The sequence below is a fragment of the Pleurodeles waltl genome, chromosome 5, assembly GCF_031143425.1.
Source record: "Pleurodeles waltl isolate 20211129_DDA chromosome 5, aPleWal1.hap1.20221129, whole genome shotgun sequence".
NCBI classification, from domain to species: domain Eukaryota; kingdom Metazoa; phylum Chordata; class Amphibia; order Caudata; family Salamandridae; genus Pleurodeles; species Pleurodeles waltl.
In genome coordinates this window covers 187,686,112-187,713,189 of record NC_090444.1, presented here as the reverse complement: position 1 = coordinate 187,713,189, position 27,078 = coordinate 187,686,112, and the positions used below count along the sequence as shown (strand labels likewise).

General features: G+C 42.9%; 2 protein-coding genes across 4 annotated transcripts in view; one reads left to right on the top strand and one right to left on the bottom strand.

Moving 5' to 3' along the window:
• GPATCH2 (G-patch domain containing 2) overlaps positions 1–9,116 on the bottom strand; it is a 479,275-nt gene extending 470,159 nt beyond the window's left edge. For all 3 annotated transcript variants that reach the window (XM_069233883.1, XM_069233884.1, XM_069233885.1), the window contains exon 1: positions 8,995–9,116. In XM_069233883.1, the coding sequence (XP_069089984.1) occupies positions 8,995–9,101 (107 nt within the window). In that variant the 5' untranslated portion in view covers positions 9,102–9,116. The remainder of the gene's footprint in view (positions 1–8,994) is intronic.
• A 195-nt stretch (positions 9,117–9,311) lies between these two features.
• SPATA17 (spermatogenesis associated 17) overlaps positions 9,312–27,078 on the top strand; it is a 629,329-nt gene continuing 611,562 nt past the window's right edge. The window contains exon 1 of the mRNA XM_069233882.1: positions 9,312–9,407. Coding sequence (XP_069089983.1) covers positions 9,340–9,407 — 68 coding nt within the window. The 5' untranslated portion in view covers positions 9,312–9,339. The remainder of the gene's footprint in view (positions 9,408–27,078) is intronic.

The following is a 27,078-nucleotide window of genomic DNA, read 5'->3' as shown; positions in this document are numbered from 1 at the left end:
ATGGTAATCTGTGAGATTCACTTTAATAAAATAGCAGCCTGCAGTCTTTCACAATGTGTAATAACAATCCAGCATTGAAAGCATATTACCGTTAACACATGCTTTTCAGAATAAGTAAGTCAGGCCTACTGACTTTCTCACAAACTTGCATAATAAACAGATCAAACTTATAAAATCTGACATAACTTTTCCCAGTGAAACAATAAGGCCTATAGCTTTTACCATCGGCTTGATATTATAATGAATACAGGCCTAATTAAGTGTATATAGGATATCAACCATCATGCATACAGTTAAAAATTTGCAAATATGTACACAGTTACAGGTGGCAAACCAATAATTGCACAAGGCCTAGAAAAGGACTATTACAATAAAAATCTACAACCCCCCAGGGTTTATCACAGGAGGTGACAAACTGCAAACACCTTGCATACAATAGTAATCTTTGAGATTTAATATAGCAAAATACGTTTCTATAGCCTGTAACACAATGAGATAGCAATCCACCATTAAAGGTATACTGGCTTTAGCAAATGTTTTTCAGAACAAGCCAAGCCTACTGCTTTTGTGTTAAAAAAAGAAGAGACTTCGTGGCCGGGCGGCTGGCTCGCTGTCGGCAGTTGCTCTTGTCGGTAGCCCCGGTTTTGTGTGGCTTGTGAGTTGAAAGGGAGGTGGTAAGGGGTGCTCTCTTGGTGGGGTGCCCAACACACATACATACACGAATCTAACCTGGAGCCCCCTTAGCCAACTAAATTCACAATGAGGACAAAAATAAATAAATAAAGAGATCAGACTTATGGCTTTGGACACAACTTTTACCAGTGAACCAATCAGGCTCCATAATCAACTCAAGCCTACTGCACTGAGTTCGAGCTTTCCAAAATAAGCAAACATCAGGCATACACAAAGGTATAATTAGTTCTTCAACTTCGCTTTTTAAGGGAGAACATTTCTGAATAACTATACCAAGAGTAATTAAGGCTCTTCTATAAACGGAGTTGTTTTAACAATTTCTTACTAAGCAGAAAATCATTTTTTAATCGAATTACACGGTGATTATGTGCATGACCAGAAACTACAGTTAGAAGGAAGCAAAAGCTTATGCAGTAAATAGCCCAGGAACACAGAATGCCATCGGTTTGCGAACATGCAGAAGTAGGCTACACACACTGTAAAACAGATCAGAGGAGAGTGTGAGAGCATCTCTCAAAGGTAAGTCTTCTAAGAAAGAACTCTCTTATAAACGAAAGCTATAAATATGGGTCAGCTAGCTCAACTTAACTGGTCACGACAGTGTCACAGGTGACAATAACCTGAGGACGGAAGCAGCAGAAAAGACAGGCACAGTGCTGCTGACCCTGCTGGAGGAACCGCTCTTGTTCTCTGAAGTTAATAGGACCAATATCAACAGTAGAGACAAGTATGGGTAAAATAATTCCTAAATTGATCAGGTACCTACTAGTGAATGTGTGTTATAAAGCACAAGACTGAGTTGCGGTGGGTGAGACGGTTTTTGATGTTTAGGTTTGTGAAGGTGGATAATGTATGGCTCTTCGGAATCACTTACGGGGAAAGCACCAACATGTTTGCTATGGTCATATGAGTTTCTTTGCCCAATTGTTTGCAATACGAAGGCACAAACCGCTCAGACACCTTTTTGATAAATACAGGTTTCTCCAGTGCTCCAGTACTTTTAGCAGTCTTCATTTGGCTTGCGCTAGTGGGCCATGTGCAGAACTGTGACTACTTCTATACCAATTTGAGTATGAATGCGTGCGCTGTGGACAGGAGAAGGGAAAGAATAAATGGATAAAGGAGGTGATTAAAGTGTGCGCAAATTTGAGTTCATTGCATTATTGGCAATATGTATGTGTTCTCTGTGAGGTGTGGTATCTTTTATCTGTAAAATGCAATTTCTTTATAATAGGAGCAAGATTTGTTAATTAGGCACTTAAACGCCAAAAGAAATCTGCAATACAATACAGTTATAAATCATTGTTCCAAATATTATGAGGGATGCAGTTTACAGCACCACCATACCATGCGTCAATTAAAATTTCAAAAGACCAGCATTACCCAAGATCAGCTCTGGGCAACCCAAATTTTTGGACAAAAGTTCAGAAGTCTTCCTCTAAAGAAATATAATGCAGCACATAATGTCAGTTATCGCCGGACTTCAGAGCAGGGGCGGCTCCTTTGCAATGGCAAGGGAGTCGCCACCCTGCCTAAGCCAGGCTCCATTATGCACAGAACCAACCAGCACATCTTTTGTATAAACAGCCTAGAAACTGCCACATCACTCCACTTTTGAGACCCCTTCACTGGTTCTCTTTGGAGCGAAGGATCATTTTTAAAATAGGTTACATCACCTTCAAGGCATTTTCTGATGAAGGTCTCATTAATAAAATCTAGACTCAAGAAATACATCCTGAGTCGGAGACTTTGTTCTTCCTCCCAGAATCTCCTCTCCATCCCCAAGTATAACAAGAAAGGGATGGGTGGCATTAGATTCTCTGTACAGGCTCCACTGATTTGGAATTCTCTTTCTCCTACAATACAGCTGCCTCTCGATTACTTTAGGTTTAGAGAGGCACTAAAGACTTGGCTATTTCAACAAGCATATTTGCTAGTGTAATCTCTTCCCTTAAGTTTCTATATTATCTGTTCGGTACCTCAGCGCCAAGAAACCTTGTGGTGTACAAACTCTATACAAGTTCCCATAGCATAACGTAGATGTTTACTACACAACTCTGAAAAACCATGTAGCTTTCAATTTTCCACTGAAAGCACACTATTGCAAACTAACACTAAACATCAATGTCACCTTAAAACTCCACTGAAGGAACTAAAGCTAAGTCCATACCACATTTAAGACCAGATGCATCACCTACAAAGCCACCAGATACAATACCTCAACATTTCAGGTCAAGTAACTAGCCATCTCAGGAGGACAGTGCACCCCTTGACCAAGTATCTCACCATTCTAGAGATGAAGAGGTATGAGAAGCTAAAACGGAAGACATGCCTGCTGCCCCTCTGCAAAGAGTCTGAAATAACATCCCAATCAACAGAAACTGACCTGACCCTACTAAACTATAGAAGAAAGATGGAGACATATCCTTCAAAGAGCAGTAACGCAGTAGGCCTTACCTGTTACCTGCCTCATTGACAACAATATAAATCATACTCTAATGCTACCCCACTTGTTCCACACTCCACTGCTTCCCATCTAGTGTTGCACTACACAAATGCCGAAACACACGAACACAGAGTCTGGAATACCTTGAAAAGCCTCTAAAAGGGAAAACTTGATCAAAACGTATGAGTTAGACCAGGTGAGTACATTTTTTACTTCCATTCCCGTACTTTTGTGAAAATATATGTTAAACTACCAGCTATAAGGGGCGTTGGACTCGGAAGGTAATGGGGTGGGCTTCATAAAAACCACATATAAAAGAAAACTGGTTTCAGTTTCAAGTAGATATCAGTAAGGCTTTAAGATGCCAACCTGTGATGCTACTTACTTTGCATTACATTTGAACATACACCCACCCTTCCTTGTGAACGCTCACCTTTCCTTGCTAAACTTAATGGAGAACTTTACCCTACCAAAATAAATACTGAGTTGAAGATTTTTTTAAGTTATTTGGATTTAATAAAAGGTATCAAAATTAATTTGCATGATCAATTTATTTCCAGACATTTAAAAATGAGACCTTCTGCGATACAGATTTAATTTGTCAGAGTCTAATACGTTTTCGATTAGTAACATCTTGCCGATTGTTTGGCACTTCGACAAGGACAATACAAATACTCAGATCACCCCACAGAAAGCAAGCAATGCACATTTCGCTGGTGTGCATTTCAGTTGTTAACGTTGTTTGTTTAGCAGCAAGAGGCATCTCAGTATCATACAATGGGGCTGTAATGGAAATGAACTGTTCAGCCACACATGCCACTTGGACCTGTTAATTAGGCGCCATATCATTTCCTGCACACCTTCTGTAGACATTAACGGATGTTCTTGCCCTTTTGGAGTGCCTAGCTTCATTAAACAGTGTCCTGGAAAGACAGCTTCACACACAGATAACACGAACCATCGTAGAAGCCAAAAATGTCCAAAAGGCACATTGTACATCAATGATCTGTACACAAAAGTACAAATGAGAAATGACTGCTATTTGTTGCTTAACGGGAACCAATAATAAAGAACCAGGCTGCTTTCCTGACAATGGAGAGTACCCACGAAAAAGCCATTGTAGCTCCTAAAAAGGCATGTAACAAAAAATTGGAAAAGAGGTCCGAGTATTTCAAACCTCACGACAAGATAAAGAACCATGACAGTTCCCTATGTTCTCTCTGCTTCAAGGCAGTTTTTAGTTTGAAAGGCAAAATATCAGCAAAGCCTGTCCATGCAATTCTCATCTAAACAATGCTTGAAATCCAACCAGGTGCCTACTAATCAACCTTAAAACTTCCATCACTCGATCCTCATTATGTCCAGCTGAGAAAGATGCCAAATCACTCTATAGTTGCCTCTTGCATTTCTTTATGAGAAAAAATCTGGTTATCTGCTGAATAGGCAGGAACTGTGGGCAGTGGTACAGCTCAGCACCAACTCAACCAGCCCAGTAGGAAGAGTAGAGAAAACAAATGCCCCCTCCCTCCCATTTCCAGGCACACACCAGGCCCTGCCTGATTCCTCCATATCACCATCTCATAGAAGCAAGAGTCCAGGGCCAGAGGCAGAGGGATGGAGGAGGGCTGGGACTGAGAGATGTCCCGTGACCCCAAGCAAAACGTGGTTATGGAGGAGGGCTGGGACTGAGAGATGTCCCGTGACCCCAAGCAAAACGTGGTTGGGTTGAGGGGATGTTAGGCAAAGCTCTCACCAACTTGCAGGAGATCACCCGTACCCTACTGAACCCCCAGCCCCTACCACCACAAGAGTCAAATACCTCAGACCAGTGGAAGGGGCCTGGTGCAGACAACAAACTAGCCGAGCCACAGCCCACGTCTCACATCCAAGGGCTAAATAAGTTCCCACGTGCACACCAGCCAATAGTTCCCCTGCCACTCCCCAACACTTGACAGACCCCTAGCAGCTATCCTACCCATACCGCCTGACATTGCCACCTACTTCTGTGATTATAGCAGGTGTTACATGGGAGCACTGAAAGGTCCGGAATCAGGAAACCTCTCCTTGCAAAACATGTCTGCATAGTTATTCTTCATCGTGGCCTGCTTAACTAGTACTTGGGTTGTGCAGATGTGGAATTACCTTCCCCAAACAGTAATTCCAGCTCTTGCTATTCTATTCCCCTGCACCACCCAACTCTTAATAATTAGGGTTACAGAAGTTTTACAAAACTAGCAGAGACGCCACTCACTGAGTGCTTACTCGCGACCCACTGAGCAGTCTTTTACTTTCCAGATGAAACTCGCTTCCTATTAAATGGTCTCTCATTCCCCATAATGTGACCTTTCAATTCACAAAGAGTGACCAACCACACATTGTAGAGTAGTACCTTTCAATAGCGAGATGTCTCAATTTCTATACAGAAGCTGAAAGGACCCTCAACTCTTGCATTCACTACTCAACTCTGATGGAGGTTTATTTTTACCTTCTGAGTTTCCTTGCATTTTCCTTTTTATTTGTATCATATCTGGACGAGCACTAAGTGCTCCACTTCACAATGCTAGACTGTGGCTGATGTGTCCCTGTGCAGTCATTAAGAGGGTGGAACTTCACACTTCTTAGCAAGGATATCACCTTTCACTCTCCCTAGTCACAAAAATGAATCCGACCCAAATTATCATGTGACTTTTTTTAAAATTAAAAACTAAAAGATTACAGATTTCAATTTTTTTTTTTAGCTTTGGTAAATTTTATTTACATCATTTTTGCTATAGAGGTTATTTTTATTTGGGTTTCTATAAAATGGCATTAGGCCTGCTTTCCCCACTACTGAGTTAGCTTAATCAGAGGAGGTGGTGCGAAGTTTGGTTTCACTTACAATGTATCACCCAACTTTATTACACATAATGCAGGCCAATACTCAGCCAAAGCCCTTATTGTGTTTTTCACAGCATTTTGTCCCGACTTACATGTGCTCTATACACAGCTGTGGCCTTGTATCATAATCATGATCTGATTTTGCCCCTGTGCACACACAGCTCTCCAACACACATACATTTTGTTAAACATGTGCATTGTATACACAGACATGTCAATGTACTTTGACCACGACCTGTGCGTATCCTACGTACACATATCTCTGCCTCCATACCTCAAATCTGACCTGCACATATTGAGTCTATGCACATGCAGTTGTGCCAAAGTACCTTTAAGATTGACCTAAATACAACATGTGTGCATACAGTTGTCACTCCACCTCAACCAGGACCTGCACAAACTCTGAAAGTCCACATTTCCGTTGTGCACCTCCAACCTGCCCAACATGGAAAGATGTGGAATCACAGCTCTGCCAATGCTCTCCAGTACTGACATCCAGTTCAGTCTTGATTTGAATATGCCCCAGTGCGCACACAGCTCTGCCAGTGCATCTCAAGCCTGATATACATGTACTTTGTGCACACAACACAGCTTATTCACCTCAACCCTTACCTGAAGATAGCATGCACATAAAAATCTCTATAGGTACAACTCAACATACACACATCTCTACTAGTGCACCTGATCTGTCTATACCCTGCGTGCTCTCAACTCTGCCAATGTACTTCAATTAATAACCTGTGCATATCACGTGCACTGCCAGTACACCTAAACCTTGATCTGCAGGTACACTGTGCTCGCACATCTCTACATGTACACTATGATCCAAACTGAACATAATCTCTGCACACAAGTCCATGCCAGTGCACCTCAATTCACATAAGATATGGAAACAGATTTCCCAATGCTCTTCAGTCGTGACCTGCACTTGAGCTTTGCTCACATAGCTCTGCCCTTCTATAAGCAACAGCCTCAGAGAACTAAGGGTCATGGCAGCCTCTTTGGAACTGAAGGAGAACAGAAACAATTGGGATCTATGAGTGAGATGGAGCATCTGGGGAAACGAAGATGAGCAGGATCTACAGCGAAAGCGGGTGAGCAAGAGCCTCAAGGAACAGAAGGTGAATAGGTGCCTCTGGGGACTGACAGTGAGTAGGGGCTTAAAAGGCCTGAGGGAAGAAGAAGCCTTGAAAATCTTCTTGCTGGGAACTTGAGAGTGAGTTGAAGACTGTGAGACTTAAGCATAAGCAGAAGTCACAAATCCTCATTATAAAAATAATCTGTGAGTTCCTGAGGGTGAACAGAAGTCGCCAGACCAGAGGTTGAGCATGATACTCTAGGAACCTTTTGGTCAGTGGGAAGTGAGGATCACTAACAATGTGCAATAGGCTTCGTGAATGATGGTGGGTAGAGCATTCGGAGATCTGAAAGGTTTTACGAGCTAAGGGACCAAAGAGTGGGTTGTGGATTCAGGAACCTGATGATGAGAATGGTATTTAAAGACTTTAAGATAAGCATCAAGAGCTCCATATAAGAGCACTGCATTGTTACAATGGTATGTGCAGTATTGACCATTGTTACTGGCCCAAAAGTAACCCGATGATACTCACAAAGCAATGTTTAACAAAAAGTCGGGATCTACGAATGTGGGCAATCTTTTTTGGTGCCAGAGTCTATTTTTGGGTTTCCAACCCCAGCCTGTCTGTACAGTCAACATATAAGGAAGGAAGTACAGCTATGAGATTTGTTTAACCAACGGGCCTTGTAGGAAGAATAACTCGGGCGAATTTAAACAGAAGACATTCGTTAAAGGCTGAAGCGTGCATCCTTCATGAACACGGCTAATAAGAGAGCGCACATAGGAAATGCATCTCTGTGTATAACAGCAACACATTCAAAACACAACTGCCTCAGCTCAGCAGTTTGAGACTAGCACTATCCAGTTCTGAAAATTCTTATGAGTGAGAACTCATTTATATAATAGATGACATTACAGGAAGTCATTATACAAACTTAGAAATCAGTTGTACTGTAGAAACTGACATCAGTTAAATGCTAAAACAACGAAAATTAATGTAAAATTGATAAATTAACACCACAGTCACCCTATGGTAGACACAAATGGGTGATAAAAAGTTGTGAAACAACATTCCTAGATGTCCCATCAAAGAAGGGGTCAGCATAACATTCCACAGCTCTTGCAGGAACTTTTAGTTCCTGAAACTTCTACAGCTCCCCCTGTGTACACTGCAGATCTCTGAAAGGACGCTCATTTAGAGAGCAACCTCTAGCCAAAACCCAAAGGTAACACTTTTGACCGGTATGAATGAGAGATGTACTCAACTTTCACATGTATAATAAGTGTCACTCGACTTGGGGCCCATGAGAGACAATTTATAAGCAGAAACACCCTTTCTTCAAAACATTGGGATGTTGGACCTGTGAGTGCCAGTTTGAACAAACACTTGGGATATTTTAACTTAAAGGTGAAGCACACTTTTATTGAATAAAAGCTAGAACAAAGCACCTTCCTTTGGGGTTGAGTTTCAGGTGAGTATTCAGTTCTTTGCCACTGCGGTCAGCGTTCTCATGTTGACCCACGTGAGGCAAGAGTAAGTCACAAGCCATACTTTATCAGGCATTCTGGGACTTGTAGTTTTTTCATTACTAATGCGAATTTACAAGTGTGACGCCTGACCTGGGCGAACGTAAGAACTATGGCAGCGTAAGGGAGGGTTATCGTGTGTATCTAGTGGTTCTGCTGCCCAATATCCTCTTCATTGAGTGTGCTGTCCCTCAGTTCATTTCGTGAACGCGTGAGCATGGGAAGCACGCTTTCGTTGCTTGTTTCTCTTTCATTGCTGTTAATCCCAGTATGTCCCTCTAACATATGCCCTGGTTCTTTAAGTCGTCCTGTCCTTTACTCCCCTTGCGCCTCTGTAGGTTTCCGTGCGATGACCCACGACTTCGGCACTCACCCGTTGGTCTCCCCACTTGTCCCAGGAAGACCTCCAGCCCAGGACATGAATCCAAGTCCAAAACAGCCAGCACTTCCGGGATGAGAGACGGAGATGGGAAGATCCATTCTAAGGGACGGGGATGCAGCGCATTAGGATGTCCGTAAAAGCTCCAGGAAGGAGAAACAGTATCTAAGCTCTGGGGATGCAAACACCACTTCTCATCTACCCTCTCCTCTTTCTCCCCATTTCTCCATTCGGCGCCGTGTTACAGCGATACCCCCCCCCCCCACCGGTTTTCTCATAGTGGTAGGGCCGGTTGTCACGGATACGCATGTACACTTGTGAGGCTACTGCTTCAAAAACATGGCATCCTTCGTGAGACTGCAGAGCAGGAGCGGCGAGATGAGGGAGGAATATTATCAGAGGAACAGGTACTTCCATGCGGGGGGCAGTGTTGGAGCTCGTAATGGACCAGTCCCTTACTCTGCCCCTCAGTTGTGTTTTTTTTAATTACGCGTTTCCTTTTATGAGTCTCAAAAATATTCGTTCCGTCCAATACATGTCAATGAAAAGTTCAAGTTAAACATGTATTTACTTAAGTAGCTCACGCATCACAATGTTTACCAATGAGTGCCACGGGAACCTAGGGTCAGTACACCAAAACTAAAGTGGGGTGGGAGGGTTGGAACTTATGTTCAAGCCGGACCATAACAACGCAATGTGCATATTTTCCTCACTGAAACATCAATAACCTTAACGAGGAAGACGTTCCCTCTGATCTAAACAGGGATTTGCCAGATAGGAGCACAAAACAAGGTTCATTTTGGGCTGGCGTGCACAAGACACTAGCTTGATCTGCCCAACCCTAGTCTACGGGTCCTGAGCCAAGAAGATTAGAACAAACAAGAACAAGAATACAGGTGATTAGAGCTCAAGAGTTAAGGAAGAACGGAGAAGGCAGCTGCAGGAGTCAGGAGGAGCACAATGCAGTAGAGAAGAACTAGAAGACTCACACTTAGCAGAGGTAGGGAATAATGGGCAGCAAAGGCAATACAAAATAGCACAGAAGTGGTTCCAGTGGGACTTGGGCTAAGTGTGGGCAGATCACGAGACAGCGGTGATGGGCAGAAGCTACTGCTGGTCTAATCCTGGACAGAGTATACGGGTGGCTTCAGAGGGTTATCCTCAGATCCGCTGGCATATGAGGGCTGGTTCCATGACATGGAATATAGTTTCAGGAAGGAAGCCAACGAGGCATTCCTCTGTGTGAATTAGTTTGATCACATTATCAGAGGCATAAGAGCCAAAGCACACACAATATAACACTTGACAGTAGATCACTGGGATGGTAGGAACACAAGTCTTTCCAAGATAATGTGAGGTATCAAGTCAGAGTAAACATTCGCAGAGAGATGAGAACAGGCTGAAAATGATTGTGAATTCTAAGGCTAAGCAGTACAGAAGGTCATAGAGGCTAAGAACATTGCTTTTTATTCTAGGATAAATGAATACTGCTTCGAAACAGTGGTGTATGGAAAGTGGTGGCGGGATTTGGGTGTAGCAGGATGTTAGATATGAATTAAAAAGGTTGACTCAAGGTCAAGGTCTAGTAGGTTTGTGTAGTCCTTACTAAAGTAGTATAGGAGCTCAAGTTACTGACTGTCCTGGCAGCAGACTCATTCTTGCCATTTGTTCTTTATCCTGAAATCACACTTAATTTTTCTCTTTCCATGGCTCAGTGTATGGAACATCTAATCCCATGAGACCCAACAAACTGCACATCTTATTCATGTTAGGGCCAACCTGAGTATATCATACGTTAGATAAGACCCTAAACCGGTGTTCCTAATCTCGAGGCGGGGCTTGCTCTTCAGGCCCCTCTGGCAAAACTTTGGATTGTTAGGGCATCTGTTTCGTTTATTGCCATGTAGTATATGAACATAAGGGACATGCCTACTAGTTCTCTCATACAAATAATGCCAGTGACTCTGTGAAAATGGGGTTCTCTGTGATAATTTTGTTAATGAATTTGAATGTTTGCAAATATTATCTTGATTGTTTTGACATTAATGATTGTTAACATTGGACCACGTGCAGACAGAAGACTGATCACACTAATTTCCTGTGCACCTGTTTTGAAGGTTAATCCTGGATGTTTGAGAACATCTTTGAGTATGCACATTGAACGTAAGATGGAGGATTGCTTTTGAACTTAAAGAAACAATTGAGAGCGCCAACGCCCCACTTTGTCTTCCCTCTCTGCTTCTTTGTTATACGTTTCTCTCTAGAGGAAATGCACACGGGTTCCTGGCAGAGCAGGTACTTGACAATGTATCTACCCGGTGTCATTTGGTCATTGGCTCCCACAATGCATTCTGGGACCAAGGCAAGCTCTTTTGTGCATGTTATCCTCTTTAGGTTTTCCTTGCTGACGTTCTGCTGGCTTTATTTGCTGCAAGTGAGTGATAGCTGAGTGGTAAAAGCTACATGGTGAACCCATTTCCCACCTGTGCCTGCGTATTCCTTTGCGTGACCCTCAACACTTGCCATTTTCAGGGTAGACTACCTTGTACTTTCCATGGCCTGTGTACCGGGAGAAATGCCCATTGGACTTACTTAGGGTCTTTTGATCCTGCCTTGCTGTGGAGAATTTCAGCATCCAAATTAATTATACTCTGGCAAAAAGCTCAAAGAGGTCATGGGTGGAACTTGTGTGTGCCACTTGTGCTTTTGGTGCCTCGGCGCACAAATCACAAGAATCCAAGAGGATTTTTTGTCCATTTTCTGCTGCCCATCCGGGTTTGGAACTATTGATCTGTTGTGACTTGCACATCTAAGTAGTTTGACTTCAAAGTTTAATGTAGCAACAATCTGTATCCCTACACTGAGACATAAAACCAGGATTCCCTATGGCATAACTTTAAACTTTTCAAATTGAACCACTTGATTTTACAATGCTAGATTGCTTTTCTTCCTCACCATACCTTTCATAATTTCTGCTGAGTGTTTGCTGCAAATTTCCTATACGTGACAATCCGCTAATGACCACAGATAATAATTTAGGAATTGCTGTTCTTGAAGGAGATTGGAAACTTCTGTTTTCTTAAGGAATTTACGAACAGCAGTGTTGACCGTCAGAGATTGCAAACAGTAGACACTATAGATAACATGAGATCTCAGTGTTGCAACAGTTTTTTCTTGTTTGATAAATTGTTAATAATTGATTTATTTTTCAAAAAAAAAATCATAACTCTGGCAGATATCCTCTCTTAAGTGCAACTTGCATAACAATAAACTGTATTATATTGTACCATTCTTTCTAGTCACTCCCTTTGAGATAGGCTTTGTTTAATGACCAAGCCACTCAAGACCGTTAAGAAACATCTCAAGGGTGCGGCCTTGCTACCAGATATGCCGCCTTTGGAACTGTCTGGAGGACCAGGTTTGAGTCTCCAGTCACTTCAAAATCCTGTGATTCTGGGAAAATCATTTTATCTCTTCTTGCCTAAAAATGTCCACCCTATATGAAACAGCAAAAAAAACAAAAAAAACTTACCCTTTAGGGTGGTGCGAGTGGTGAGGACGCACCTGGTGCTCACCTGGATTGGGGGTGCTGATCTCAGGGGGTCGCTGTGTTTAGCAACAACAAAACATGTGATTTAAAATCACCAGCTGAAAGGCTCCCTGTGCGCCCAGCCTTCAGGAAACAATTAAAATGTCAAGATACCTCTTGTGATTAATGGTCCTGCTAGGGAGAGATAGATGGGTGTTTTGTCTAGCAACGACCCGCCATAAAGTAGCATATAGGGTTTGTATGCCTGCTGCAAAGAACAGACCTATATTTTATGTGAACAGCTGAGTGGATTAGTAAAGCTAGTCTTTACAAGTGCTTTAAAACAAATTAATGTATGTGAAAGGGGGCTATGGAGAGATGAGGGGCACATTTGCCAGGTAGTAGTGAGTGAATCCGAGGAGGTGGTCATTGGGTGGGTGGTGCCAAAAAAAAACTGTTGCACAGGGCGCCACCAGCGCGAAAGTAGGCCCTGCTTGTATGTTGGTGATAATGAATACCTGTAGTCTCACCATTTACATTGCTTCTTTGTCTATACAGTCAGGCTCATCGAAAAAGACTGAGAATTGGTAAAAAAAATGGAATGAATGATGGCGATGGGGTATGGGGTATTACCCTTTCCAATAAAGAAGTGAATGGAGGAGGCAATGCAGCAGAAAATGTGGACAGGGAACCAGGTGACACCCAAATGGAAACTGTAAGAATGGGTTTGAGAGAGCTTTTCAAACTATGAATAACTGGCTGCTGTGCTTGCTTGAGAAATATGGCAAGCCTTGCTGCCACACATGAATACCTGAGCTTGTCTTTGGAGTCGGGTGAAGCTCAATGATGGCAAACTTTATTCTTTTTGATAGATAATCTAAAGTTGTTGCAAGCTTAGTTCTAGAGCATTTCCTTGTACTGAACATAGTGAAGGTTTCAACTAGAGCGTGACTGTGTACTACTAAAAATATACATTCTGAAAACACTTGTTTAAACAATGATTTGCAAATACACAGTGCTTTCAGTTGCCACCTTGGAGCACTACACATACAAAACTCTCCTCCCCCTCCCTTCGCTGATTGCATTAAGCAAGTGAGTTTTCATCAGTTACATGTAAAAGGAAAACTGCATTTTCCTTTCATTTTCTTTAACAGGATGCATAGTTCATTTAAGGTGTACCCTAAGGTAAAATACCAAAATATTTGTCCTGTATGACATAATGTCTTCCACCCCGTTCCCTCATATTGACAGCCATTGCCCCCATTGCACTTCTTCAGTGCTCCGCTGGATTCTCACCTGTACGGCTAGTTGTCGTCCTCATTGCAGTGCCAGGCTGTGTCAGAGGATGGCTTTTGTGTGGGGTTCTTGGGTAGTCGGGGGCCATATAGTGAGCTGCAGACAGTGCCATAGGTTGTACTGAGAGGTCTGGTTGGCTTTCCTGATCGCTGCAGTGCCACTCACTGGCATCGAATTAGGCTGCTCACTCTAGTCTCTCAGTCAGTCACTCTCACTTCAAGCTCTGTGTGTGCCTGATTAGTGTGTGGGAAGCCTGGCCCTTTTGTGAGCGTCTGCAGGACAGGACACAAGTATCCTACACAGCCGCAAACATGCACGGAGGCGTCGGGCCACATAAAGTTTGAAGCATTAGTCATGCTTTGTGCGACACTGAGGTGTTGCACAGAGCGTGACTAATGCTTTTTAGTGTGGTGATGCGGGCACCAGCACTAAAATGCTTTAGTCTAACTCCTAATGTGTGGTACTTGGCAAAGCTGAGTTTATTGGAGCTAATTGTTATTTTCTTTGGTGTTGATAGGAAGACAGACAGCACGTGCCCATGTGGACAACAGGCTGGCAGGCTTTCAACCAGTAGTATCAGTGTCCTGGTATGTTCAGGATAACAAAACATTGTGTGTATGTAATTGTAGGGTGACCATGAGGGAACTGAAGTGGTTGGCTATGGAGGATTGGTAGATCTACACAAAGAGAGGGCTGACTTGTCATTTGGGACAATTGAAGCCTTGATCACTTTTCAGTCAATGTAGATGTGTGAAGTCAAAGAAAGTTTAATTGTTAGCTTTTCAATGGAGACGGTTTCATTCTGGGTGGTAAAGGGTGACTTTTAAGTCCAGGATGGTGAAGTCAAAGGTGGACTTTTACATCCAGAGTAATGCAAGTTGGACTGTGAGGTCCAGGATGTAAACTACATTGTATTAGGCCTAGAAAATTGGATCATTGGGTCCAAGATGTGTAAGTTAGGACTGTTTTATCCAGGAGATGTAATGAAGAATGGCAGGGTTGGGAAATGGAAGGCTGGTGAGCAGGTTCAAAAAAAGAGCATGGTCCGATATTTCGGCAGTTAAGAAAAGGTTGATGGTTGTAGCAAGGAACTAAAGGGATGTTTAAGAAAATCAGGAGGAATAAGGGATTGAAGCTTTTAACCAAATATGGTGATATTTTTAAGGTGGGGTTCCTTCTATGCAATTTCCATTATGGTGCAGCAATCTTGTGATCTTATATTTGTCATATTGAAGGAGACTTTTTTGCACTTTGGAGGTGCCTAAGGTAAATTGAGCAATTTTGTCTGAAATAAGTTGTTTAATATCAATTTCCTGTTATGGTTTTCCCATTTCTAAACTAAGTGTCCTTTCCTTCTGAAGACGCTGCTTCTAGACCTGTAGTACAAGTTCAACATTAGGGTTTATTAGCAATTTATAGGGGAATAAAATACTGTCAATTTAGCTTTTTATGCCTCTTTTTGCACTCCACAATTTTACTGTTTCTCTCCACATAGCATTGCCATATTTTTAGCCATTGTCAGGAGGAGTTTCAGTATGGTACCCCTGGGATCTCTGTTCTGTTTGTGAATTCTTAAGCTCTCCTCTCCAGCAGTTTACAGATCCTCAGATTCAGGGGCGGGCAGATTCTGCCACACTTACAGTTGTGTTGTATTATGTGGGTATGCATGAGCGGTCTCCTTGAGCTCGAGCGATTGTCTTGAGTCCGAGGGCACTCGTGCTCTGTAAGGAATGTAAGGGCTGTTTTGAAGGCGGCGAGCGGTTGCACGAATGTGAAGCACGACACCGCTCAAGTAGGTCGATTAAAGGAGATCTTGTGAGATATTTTCCTGTCTCCTGTGTTGTGTTTATACTACATTGTTCCTAGTGGGTTGCAGACTCGGAGACTGCTTTCAAAGCAGGACAAGCTGCCACGACCCCACTATGACCCAGTGATACTTCTCTAGCCACAGCCTTGTGCTGCGTGGGGCTCGAATATTTGTGCCGGGGCTGCATGGAATATTTGTGCCAGGAATGATTTTGGTTTCCATTCCTGCCCCGCTGAAATAATTGGTATAAGTGTTGGGCTCAACTGTGGTGAACTGAACTGAAGCTCAATCGTTAGAGCACTTATTCAAGTTTTTATCAAATCATATATACGTTTGACACTCCTTCTGATGTGCTGTCCCTATGATAAATCACTGTCATCGGCAAGTCAGCATACTTTGCCTTTCCAGGAGCAGAGCGTCAAATGGAGTTACCAGATCTACAACACTATCCTCTTTGTTATTGGTTTGTTTTACAAAAAATGTTAATGAAAACTTTCCAAGTATTTTGTAGAAAATCAGATTGTTATGTTTTATTTATTTGTTTGCTTTTTGTACAGTAAGGCCTAGGCAAGCAACCTAGGTGACATAGTGCTTAACATGAAGGTCTTGATTGTAACAGAGATGGCAGAAAGTATATGTACATTATAATGGATGACAATCAGCGTTCTACAAATCCCCATTACATTATATTGCACAACGTACAGAAAAGTAAGATGAGACAAAAATAGCAGCGAGTTAGACAATATTCAATGAATTATTGCTATTCATAAATGGTTAGAAGGCATTTCTTAAGGCTCCCATTGAAGTTGTGCAAGGAAGAAGCACTTTTATATCTACGGACAGTAAGTAGGGTGACCAGACGTCCCCGATTTCCCCGGACAGTCCCGGTTTTTAGAAGACTGTCCTGGTGCCCCGACGCTGCTCTTAATTTTAAATAAATGTCCCGGTTTTTGGAAACAAGGTCAGATCATCTACGGAAGCATAAGTTAAAGGTATGCTCTCTTTAACAGACGCCTACAAAGTATGAAATAATTTAAGTAATTTATCTGTTACTGCCAGGCAACACAGTCCCCTGTCTGCTCCCAGCAGAGAGACGGAGTGGGGAGCAGAGAGAGGCGGATGGAGGAGGGTTGGGGGTGCAGGGTGGGAGGTCAAGCCATAGCTGATTTTATATATGTAGTCTTGTAAATGTGTGTGTGTGTATACATATATATATACATACATATGTATAAGCACACATTCACAAAGCTACCCAAAAAACTGGACAGGTCAGATATAAAAGTGAGAGTAAAGTCTTTAGTCCTTCTTTTATGTCTGACCTGTCCCGTTGTTTGCTCCTCAAAATCTGACGGCCCTAATGGACAGCGCAGTTCAGACAGAAAGTGATTGTTTTATGGTGGACTTCTTCTTGAAAGCTGGTACCTTGGTACTATGAGATTCATACAGGTTTTGCTTCCCTGATCTCTGATACCACCATACACCGGGGCTGCCTGCAGGGAAGCAAGGTGTAGGGTGATGGAGTCAAGTTGCATGTAGCAGATAAAAGACAATCTGCAGAGAACACTGCCTTTGGGGCGCTAGACAGGCTTTTGTAAGTAAAACATGGCACTTCTGTAATACAAACGGAAGATGACCTAGATCTGAAAGATAACTTTTAGGTCAGGTTTGAGAATATAGGGTTTAATGTGTTTTAGTAATCTTATCTGATATCTACCATGTTTGGTAATTTTTTTAAAGTGCGGATTTAACTGAAAAATGGCATCTAGAATGAGTCATACGAATTCCGCACTATGTATTTGTGTTATTGGTTATATTTCAAGGATAAGAGCAGAACTTTTATATTTTGTATATTGAGTTTACATTTCGTTTATGGCATCAAGTCTTGCATTTCTGAAAGACACCTGGCCAAGGTGTTTGGGATTCTTTTTGCTTTTTTCATTTACAGGTAAGGCTGTGTGCTGTAGGCATCCTGAAAGGCATACTGATGAAAGGCATTATCTGCAAAGGAACACGTCACTGATCGGCGCAACAGTATTCGAAGCGTATGGAACATTTTTATCTTAACGAAGAACTTTACATGACAAAGTGCACAATGAGGGCTTTATGTCAAACCGTCAACGTTTATTTGGCATAAAAACGGAGAAATGACACGGGGAGTTGAAATGGAAGGTGAAATAAAGGAGCTAGTAGAAACTGAAGAAGACTTACAGGAGTGTTCTGCATTACAAAGCGAATATTCACTCCTGGGTGATCAGCCAAAGTAGGGGTGAGCTGGCATGAGGCAACACAGACATTAAGTAAAAAAAAAGGTGAAGAAGGAGTCAGCGTATATTAGGGCTTTGCCCCATCAATGCAAAAATAGTTTGTGTAAATCCTTCACTGTCCCAAAAATAGTTCAGTCGAAGATGATGAAAATGCTTTGGTGAAAAATGCACTAATTCACATTTACCGCCTGAAGAATGTGGAGTATTTTTAGATAAGGAAAACCGAGTCTTACTCAACTTCGGTAAGCGTCAGTGGGCTACCTGGCATTATAAGGGCGAGAGATTTACATATAGGCCATCACCCCCAAGAAAGCTCACCCTGTACGTGTTGGATGTTGATAAATCCTATGTGAGTAGGAGTAACTATAATTTGCTTCAGCTCTAATGGCAGCGAAAGTAATTGGACTCAATACTCAGCACAACATTCAAGGAAATAGGAGGTGAGCTGAGTATGATGGGCCTCAATGGAATCTAAAAAATAAAAAAAATAAAAAAAACAGAGAAGACCAGGGTTCTGTGGAAGAAGCAAAAAATACACTTTCTGCATAATCCTATGGTTTCCAATCCAAGAGGAAGATGCATACAAGGAGTTCACATATTGTAAATGTGTGAAGCCAGAATGGCGAATCACTCAGTAGTAGATCAAATGCCAACAGACATGTGCATGGACCCAAACTGCTTTCAGATTAAAAACAGATTTGTTTACTGATAATACCTGAGGAAATAGCCCGGGGTGATTATAATGATTAGGCCAAGCCCACTAAGAGCATTACAGTGTCTCTGCTAAGATGGCGGCAATTGAACAAACCTCTAAATGCTTGTATTTCTAACATTCCCTGTGGGCCTGCTCCCCTTTGTCTACCAGCTCAATTCACGTTATTATAAACAGCAATGACACAGCCTTCTCTAAGTGTTTGGAGAAAGGTGTGTAGTCAGACGAGATGAAAGATACTATCACAGTTGTGTCCCATCCACAGACAACAGAAGGATCATTTTGTATAGGCCTTGGTGGAGGTCGCGGAGTTCTGATACGTGGAACTCCACGAAGTGCAGAAGAAACTCGGCCACACTACGGGGAGTTCCGCAAGTGGTGGAGTGTGGTAAGTCATGCTGTTTTTGACACTAGGAGTTTGTCCCGTGCTGTGAAATCAATGCGAGCGGCACAATGTGCAGCACAAGAGGACGCTGCTTCTTTTTGCCACTCGAGTAGATGTTCTACTCGAAAGGCAGCTTCCTCAACGCAAGCAGTAGGTTTCTCAATGCGAGTGGTAGGACTCTGCCGTGACCGCTTGTGTTGAGAAATCTCACTGGGAGGTGATCTGTTATTTAATGTTTCTCATTCGCTCTCGCCAAGCTATAGTTGGCGAGTGTGAGTGCAAGCGAGAGGAAAAACTCTGCTTCGCACCACTCTGCAGAGTTTCTGGGAACTCGCAGTACACGAGGAGTGGGCAAAACTCCATAAACTCCGCTGGCGGAGCAGGATTCATCGCCCACCCTTAATTTTGTAGCAGCAAAGGATAGAGAATGCAGCCTCCCAGAACAATATAAACAGAAGACAGAGATAGCGATATGCAGTAATCTGCAAAGGATTTGCCTTTCCAAGAAAGAGTAATGAAATATATACAATACTGTAACATAACTCCTGTTTTATTTGCTTAGTGTTGTGATGCCGTTCATAACTGCACCATATGACTAAAAGAAGTGTTAGATCCTGGTAATTTGTTAAATAAAGAATATTCTGTAGATCATCTCCCTTATGTACATGATATGAATTATGTATGTACATGTGTATGCATTCCCTTATTGTGTGGTCTGCATGTTACCTACAGAAAACAGGGTTGAATCCCTGCAGGGACATCTCACTTTTTCAGCCTTCCAATATTGATAAACTGATTATCACTGAGTTTAAAAGAACACTTAATACTTATATCGATGCAAAGTCTGCTCTAGCAAGATCTTTGCTACAAGGTAAGCCAGTTGGTCATGGATCTAATGGAAACTAACCATTATTTTTCTCAATTGCCACTTACCACCATTCCTTTATGTCTACATATACATCCATTATATCTTACTCTCTTTAACCTCGGAAGTAGAAATTTTCAATTTTCTCAATTGATTCCACGTCATGTGCTCTCAGAGTTGTGTTCCTATGCAGATGCCTATTGGTTGCCTTGCTCCCTTAAAATTACCCACAAAACCTGCCCTCTTGCTCGCCTAGTGCCATTTCCCCTTTCCACTTCTCCCATTTCATGCCATTTAAAAATGGTTTAATCTGGAGTTCCTCACATCTTTCAGGCCTTGCTCTCCTGTGTGCTAGCCATGGTTGTTGTGCACCCAACACACTTTTAATTCTAACACACATTTCTGCTACATTTTAGCCGTTGATGCCGCCTACTGCTCATAACGTCACTGGGGCGAAATTTGTTTCTTCTTCCAAGGATCTGGAGCTCTGATGCACTGCCCTGTTTTCTGACTCGTCCAGAATTTGCAGTCATGACTATATTGTACCAATAAATACATTCATATCTCTCTATACATTGGCTCCCATACTCTTCCATGATCATTTGTATCTGACAGTCTTCTGAGCACTCTGGTGACATTGTGTGCTGCCTACAGATCCTTGGACCTCCCATGGCTCTTCATGTGGTAGGCCGTAATTGAGGTATCTCTGAAACACTTCACTGCCTCTCTCCTTACCACATACTAATCTGCTGGTAGTGGGGGATTTTAACATATAGCGTGACTCTATCGCTCTAGATGATTCCACTTCGAATTTTATAGAAGGTAGGTCCGCTGTGTAACTCGATCATGTAATCAAGGGTCCTACTCATATTAAAGGACGGATGTTGGACCTTTTATTTGGGACTCCCAATAGGGTGGAATCTTCTGTTATTTCTTCCCAAATTTAGACAGGTCACTTTTTGGCCTCTTTTAGCTTCATTACAGAGGGCAGCCTTCATGTGGCCTGCTTAAAAGCTATGATTCTGCAGATAGAATGATCTTGGAGTAAGTTTCTAGTGCTGAGTTGGCTAATAAACTAATTCAGATAGTTAGGCCACAAAATCATGACTGCACTAAGGAGGGTTATTATCATTATTCCGAGTGGGTTGAGTCGGACTTAAATGCCATGCTGACCCCAAAGAATGTTATCCCAAAGTTCTTAAAGCCCTCAGCTCCTTGGTATATTGAGGCTCTGACAGTCACCGAAAAGGGCTGTAAAAAACCTGAATGGGCCTGGCACCATGATTATTCTTTTAAGGTTACAGGTGAACTAAAACATTGGCAGCCATTTTTTGGGGGAAAGGTTAGCGGTCCAGGCTTTTGTTTAGAGCTGCCTATTTAAGGACCATGTTGGCGCGGATGTGCAGTTGTTACCAGGGAAGTAACCTATGCACCTTGCTATATATATAAACTTGGGGAGTGTTTAAACTGTGTTTTATACTTGTTTTAAGCTTAGTGCACAAACACACTTTGACTTTTTTGCACTTACTTTCTGGTCTGCCACGACTTGGCTGTTTGTGCACTTCCTGGTTGACCTTGGTGGCCATTTCTGGTGAAAGGTTAGCGGTCCAAATACTCTGCTTTTGTTTAGAGCTGCCTATTTAAGGACCTTATTTGTGCAGATGCACCAATCGGGTGCTCCTAAGGCAAGCCTGTCCACACCTGGACAATGCCAGAGGTGCTTGCTGCTGGGTCTAGTATAGATCACCCCAATACTACTTTAACAAGTTACTCTCAGACACAGCTTCTTGAGCTCTGCCTTCGAGAGGAGGATACTGATTGCACTAGGGGCGATTAAATGAACGGAAATCTCTTCAGTTGCCTGTTAGAAACTGTGGTCTCTAGTTGGCAGAGGTATGCACCCTGACCAAGTAGGGACCACAATACTAGACAGGGTACGTCACAAGACAAATTAAATTATCTTGTGCTCACCCTCAGGTAGCTTGGCACAGGGCATGCAGGCCTAACTTAGAGTAAAGTAAATTATTTGAGCAATAACTTATACAGTAACACAGTGAAGCACCACAAAAACGACTCCACACCAGGTCAGAAAAATAGAGGCTACTTATCGGAGTGAATCAAGACCATAACAACACAAATCCAATAAGAGTACACAAAGTTAATTACTGGCATAAGTATTCATGCAGTGCCTTAGAGATCAATTGCACTCCTTTTAAGAGTTATACAGTAATGTTGGAATATGGGCCCCAAGACTGTGTGTAAGTGCTGGGGAGGGAGCTCCTAAGGATCACATGGACCCAGGAAGTTCATTTTCTGAGAGTGAAGTGTGTCCGTACTCGGCAACTCGGCTCTGGGAAAGGCGGTGAGAGAAACAGTCTTCCTCGGGTGTTCATAGCAGTTCGTAAGGCGGGTTTCTGATTGCAGAGTGGTGCAGCGTGTGTTGGCGGCACCGCACTCAGGAGATGTGACTCCGGGTTAATAGGCACCACTTTAGTAGAGCCATGCGGGGCTGCGAAGAAGCACTGTGCTCACTAGCAGGAATCTGTTGCAGTAGGCACAACTTTTTATGAGCAGCACGAGGGCTGTAAAGAATCACCGCGCTCCCTAGCGCTAATCCGGGACAGTAGGCAAAACTTCAGAAGAGCAGTGTGGGGGCTGCGTAGGAGCACTGCACTTGCTAGTGATAATCCGTGACAACAGGCACAACTTGAGAAGAGCGGCTGCAGAGAAGAACCGCACTCACTAGCGGTAATCTGTGACAAAGTTCCACCTGGTCAGTGTGACACAGTGGCTGGGATGAAGCGTTGTTCACAAGGTCTTTTATGTCCCTGAGACTTCTGGGGAAAACTGGGGGCAATCCAGCAAGCCCTTGGAGATCACTCTGGTGGGAAGGCAGAGTACTTCCAGCAGAGTCAAGAAGAAAAGCAGGTATCAGGGCAACAAGCAGCATAGCAGTCCTTCCAGGGAAGTAGTCCAGTTGAGTCCTTTGGCCAGCACAGCAATTTATCTGACAGCGTTATAGTTCCAGGTCCAGTAGTGTCTGAATTGTGGGGGTCGCAGACCCAGTACTTATACCCAAATGTTCCTTTTAAGTGAGGGGTCTTCAAATAGTGGTTTTGAAGTGCGCCAGTTCTGTTTCAGCCCAGTCCTGTCTGCCAGGCTATCAGTGAGGGTCATCAGTCCCTTGTTTGTGATCAGACCACTGGGCTTTAAAATGTAATTGTGAGCCCCTCCTGGCCCAGGAAGACCCATCAGTATGCAGATGCAGTTGAGTGTCCTATGTTTATGGCTGTCTGGATGGAATGCACAAGGAGAGCTGTCACCCAGCACAGACCAGACATGGGCTAGAGTCAGGCTGTAAGGCGCTTAGAGCAGTAAGAGCAGAGAAATGCCTACTTTCTAAAAGGGGTATTTCTAAAATAGCAATGTCAAATCTGACCTTGCCAATAAAGAGGGTGTATCAATACCATTCCAAAGATATGAAACATGTGGTAGCTACTCCTTCCTGATCAGGAATTACAGCTTAAAAGTATTTTAAGGAATCCCCAATGCTGACCTATAAAAGGAGAAGGTTTCTCAATAGTGAAAAACAACTTTGTGAGTTTTGCACTGCCAGGACATTTACAACTTAAAATTACATGCCCTGTCTTTCACACACACTGTCCCCTGCCCTTTGGGTCACATAGAGCCTACCTTAGGGACAACTTATATGTAATAGAAGGAGGATTTAAGGCTTGGCAAAGGGTTTCAAGTGCCAAGTCGAGATTGTTGAAAAACTGCACACACAGGCCTTGCAATGGCAGGCCTGAGGCATGGTTAAGGGGCTGCTTATGGGGATTGCACAATCGGTGCTGCAGACCCACTATTTTAGCATTTAATTTACAGTCCCTGCACACTTATAGCACACTTTTACTTAGGACTTATAGGTCAATTAGATATGCCAATTGGATAGGAGCCAATATTACCATGTTTAGGGTAGAGAGCACTAGCACTTTAGTTCTGGTCAGCAGTGGTGAAGTGCGCAGAGTCTTAAAACCAGCAAAATCGAGATCTGAAAAATGGAGGGAGGCAGGCAGAAAGATGAGGGAAGACCACCCTAAGGCTGTCAGGTCTAACATTGCCCCTGTTTTAACTTCAAGTTTAACCAGCTGATAGATATCGCTACTCACCCCTGCACTATGAGGAACTAGCGATCATAACTCCACTATTTGTCCCCAAATTACTTGTGTGTTTCTTAATGCTCCCTTTGTAAACAATACACTGAAATACATGAGTTAATAGCATCTCTCCTTCTTGACTGCCTTTTCATCACTGAAACTTGGGCTATGTTATATAACAGGAAGATTGTCTTGGCCGCAGAAGAGGCAACCTGGTGATCAGTTTTTTAAAGGATTCATTTAGTACCACTTTAGAAGCTGTTATGCTGCACGCCTCAGAAGTCATGGAGCTGATTCTTTTTAGATTGAAATTCGAGGCCAAATCTGTATTTTAGGGTCTTCTAGTTTGTTCTCTCCTGTGCCCGCGTAAAGAGTTCCTTGAAGTCTTAATACCGCCAGACCCGTGATGTTAGTCGGACCGCCACAGTCAGGGCGGTAAAACTGCCCTATCATGACTGTGGTAGATGTACCACAGTCCGACCGCTGGCCCCTCCAGGTTGCCGCCTGTCGACAGCCTGTTGGTCTTGACAGTTGCAATCCACCAAAGCAGCGCTGAAAGCAGCACTGCCCTGGGGATTACGAGTCCCCTTTCCGCCAGCCTGTCCATGGCGGTAAACACCGCCATGCAAAGGCTGGTGGAAAGGGGGTGTCAAGGCCCCATGGGGGACCCTGCACATCCCATGCACTTGGCAGCCCCGTCGCCAGTGCTTAATTTGTGTTTGCTGTTTCCGGTGCTGAGCACTGGCACTTATTTTTTAGGGCTGGGGCTTATTCTACAGCCTCAAGCATTTGCTACGAGCAAAAGACCTATATGGGAAAGACGGAGGAAGGGAAACACGAAAAAGCGTCAGAAAGAGAGAAAGTGGAAAGCTGTAAGAGTGAGCTGGAGCGGCAGGGAGTGACTTTATGTGGATTAATGAGGCCCGAGATGGCTTTCTGTTTTTGCACGTATAATAGCAGCAGCCGCGAGTTTAAGAGGAGAGCTTTGAGCTCCAGCAACTTTTGATTTACAAATTAATCACTGCCCGTCGCACATTTCACTGCCCGACGCACCATAACATTGCAGCCGGCTCGATTATGAGCCAGCGTCAATGTTTTGATGAGTTTTTTGCTGGGCCAACGGGCGGAAGCGGTGTCCCAGCGGAAAACTCCTAATAAGGCAGGAGCATACCACCAGCACTGGCGGTATGCTGGCTGCAGCGGCTTCTGCAGTCTTTTAAAAAGACCGCCGAAGTCTTAATGAGGGCCTTAGTTCTTATACAGCAATATAAATGAGCTATAGCCCGTAGGTAAAATGAGAATGGCAGGCAGCTCCTCTAGGAAACTCTTTAGAGTTGTCAATGAACTATCTCAGCCATCAGTTTCTGGTCTCACTGACCCTTCACAAGAATTTAGCAAAAGATTGGCCATCTATTTCAAAAATAAAATTCTTAAGATCTACTCTGAATTTCCTCCTTCAGTTTAACACAGTTTCTTGAGGGAATCAATGGCCATCTCAATTGAGTTAGCTAGGCTCTCTGTCTTCCCTCTTATTTCTGAGCAGTAAACTAAGGAGCTCTTAATGACCCTTAAGTCAGGGTCTCATGTGGACTCTTTTCCACCTACAATTCTGCAGTTGGCTCCCGATTACATTTTTAAGACTCTACAGGAAGTATTCAATCATACCCTGGATTCAGGGTTTTTCCACAACTTTGGAAGGAAGACAATGCTAGTCCACTTTAAAAACAAAAAGGGCTGACCATGATGGCATGAAAAACTTTTACTCTCTTTCACTTCTGCCCATACCTGACAAGATTCTGGAGACATTTTAATCAGGTCCTAGAGAAGTTCATTGACACTTGTTACATTCTTGATCCCTCACAGAATGGTTCTGGAAGTGGCCACAGCACAGAAATGAAACTTGTTGCTGCAAATGAGAGTATCAGGCATTCAAGCCTAATCATATACTGATGACACATAGAATATTGTATCCATCTCTGCCAATTTGTCTTTGGTAGCTAACAAGTTTAATCTTTGTATGACTAGGATTAATATCTGGATGAAAGAAAATTATCTTAAACTTAATACGGAAAACAGAGGTGTTAATATTTAGTTCACAAGAGTCCATCTGGACCAATAGTTGGTGGCCAGATGAATGTGTCCCTTTACCTACTCCTGGGAAAGTGGCCAAAAATATTGGAGTCATCTTTGATACCTCTCTGAATTTTGAGTCGCAGGTCAATTGTGCAATGAGTATATGCTTCCACACAATTAGGACTCTTATGAAAAATCTTTTTATTGATCCCAATTGAGCAATGTAATTCGGTGCTCATTTCTTTAGTCTGCTCCAGACTTGACTATTGCAATGCCCTTTACCAGAAAACAAAGGATCTGAATATCTTTCAGCCCTCTTCAACTGGTATGTTCCATGCAGGTCACTCAGATCTTCTTCAGATAGGAAAGTCCTCATTTCCAGGTTTAGTAAAGTCAGATGGGGCAGCCAGTCCATTTCCATGGCTGCAGCCAGGTTATGGAACACCCTACCTGCCCACATCGCTGGACTTGACTCCCTTGCTGTATTTAAAAAAAACTTTGAAACCTTGCTTTTCTCATCCTAAGCTACCTGGGCTTTGTAGTGGTTAATGAGAACTGTTACTCTGTTTAACACTTAAATACCCTCTGGTTTATTGGGCTCGGTAAGTTCACTTTTCATTTCATTCATTTTCAAAACTCGCTATCTCTAATTACAAAAAAATAGTCATTGCCACTAAAGCTGAATTTTACTCTAACAAAATCTTAGCTTCTGAAAATTCCACAAAGGAAATCTTCACAATAGTGAGGTCTATAGCCTGTCCTAATTGTGCAGCTGCTACTATAGTTCATTCTCAAATCCTTGCTGACAAACTCTCCAATTATGTTGAGCAGAAGATGAATTCCATCTGTCACTTGTTGAGTCTGTCTAGCTCAAAGGCTGACTCATATGTTGGAAGCTGCTTGTCACCTTTCGGCTTTCTGTCTGGTCTTTCCTCCTTTGACCATCTTCCAGTTCCATCAGGAACTGTAGCTGGGTCCACTCCTGCTATC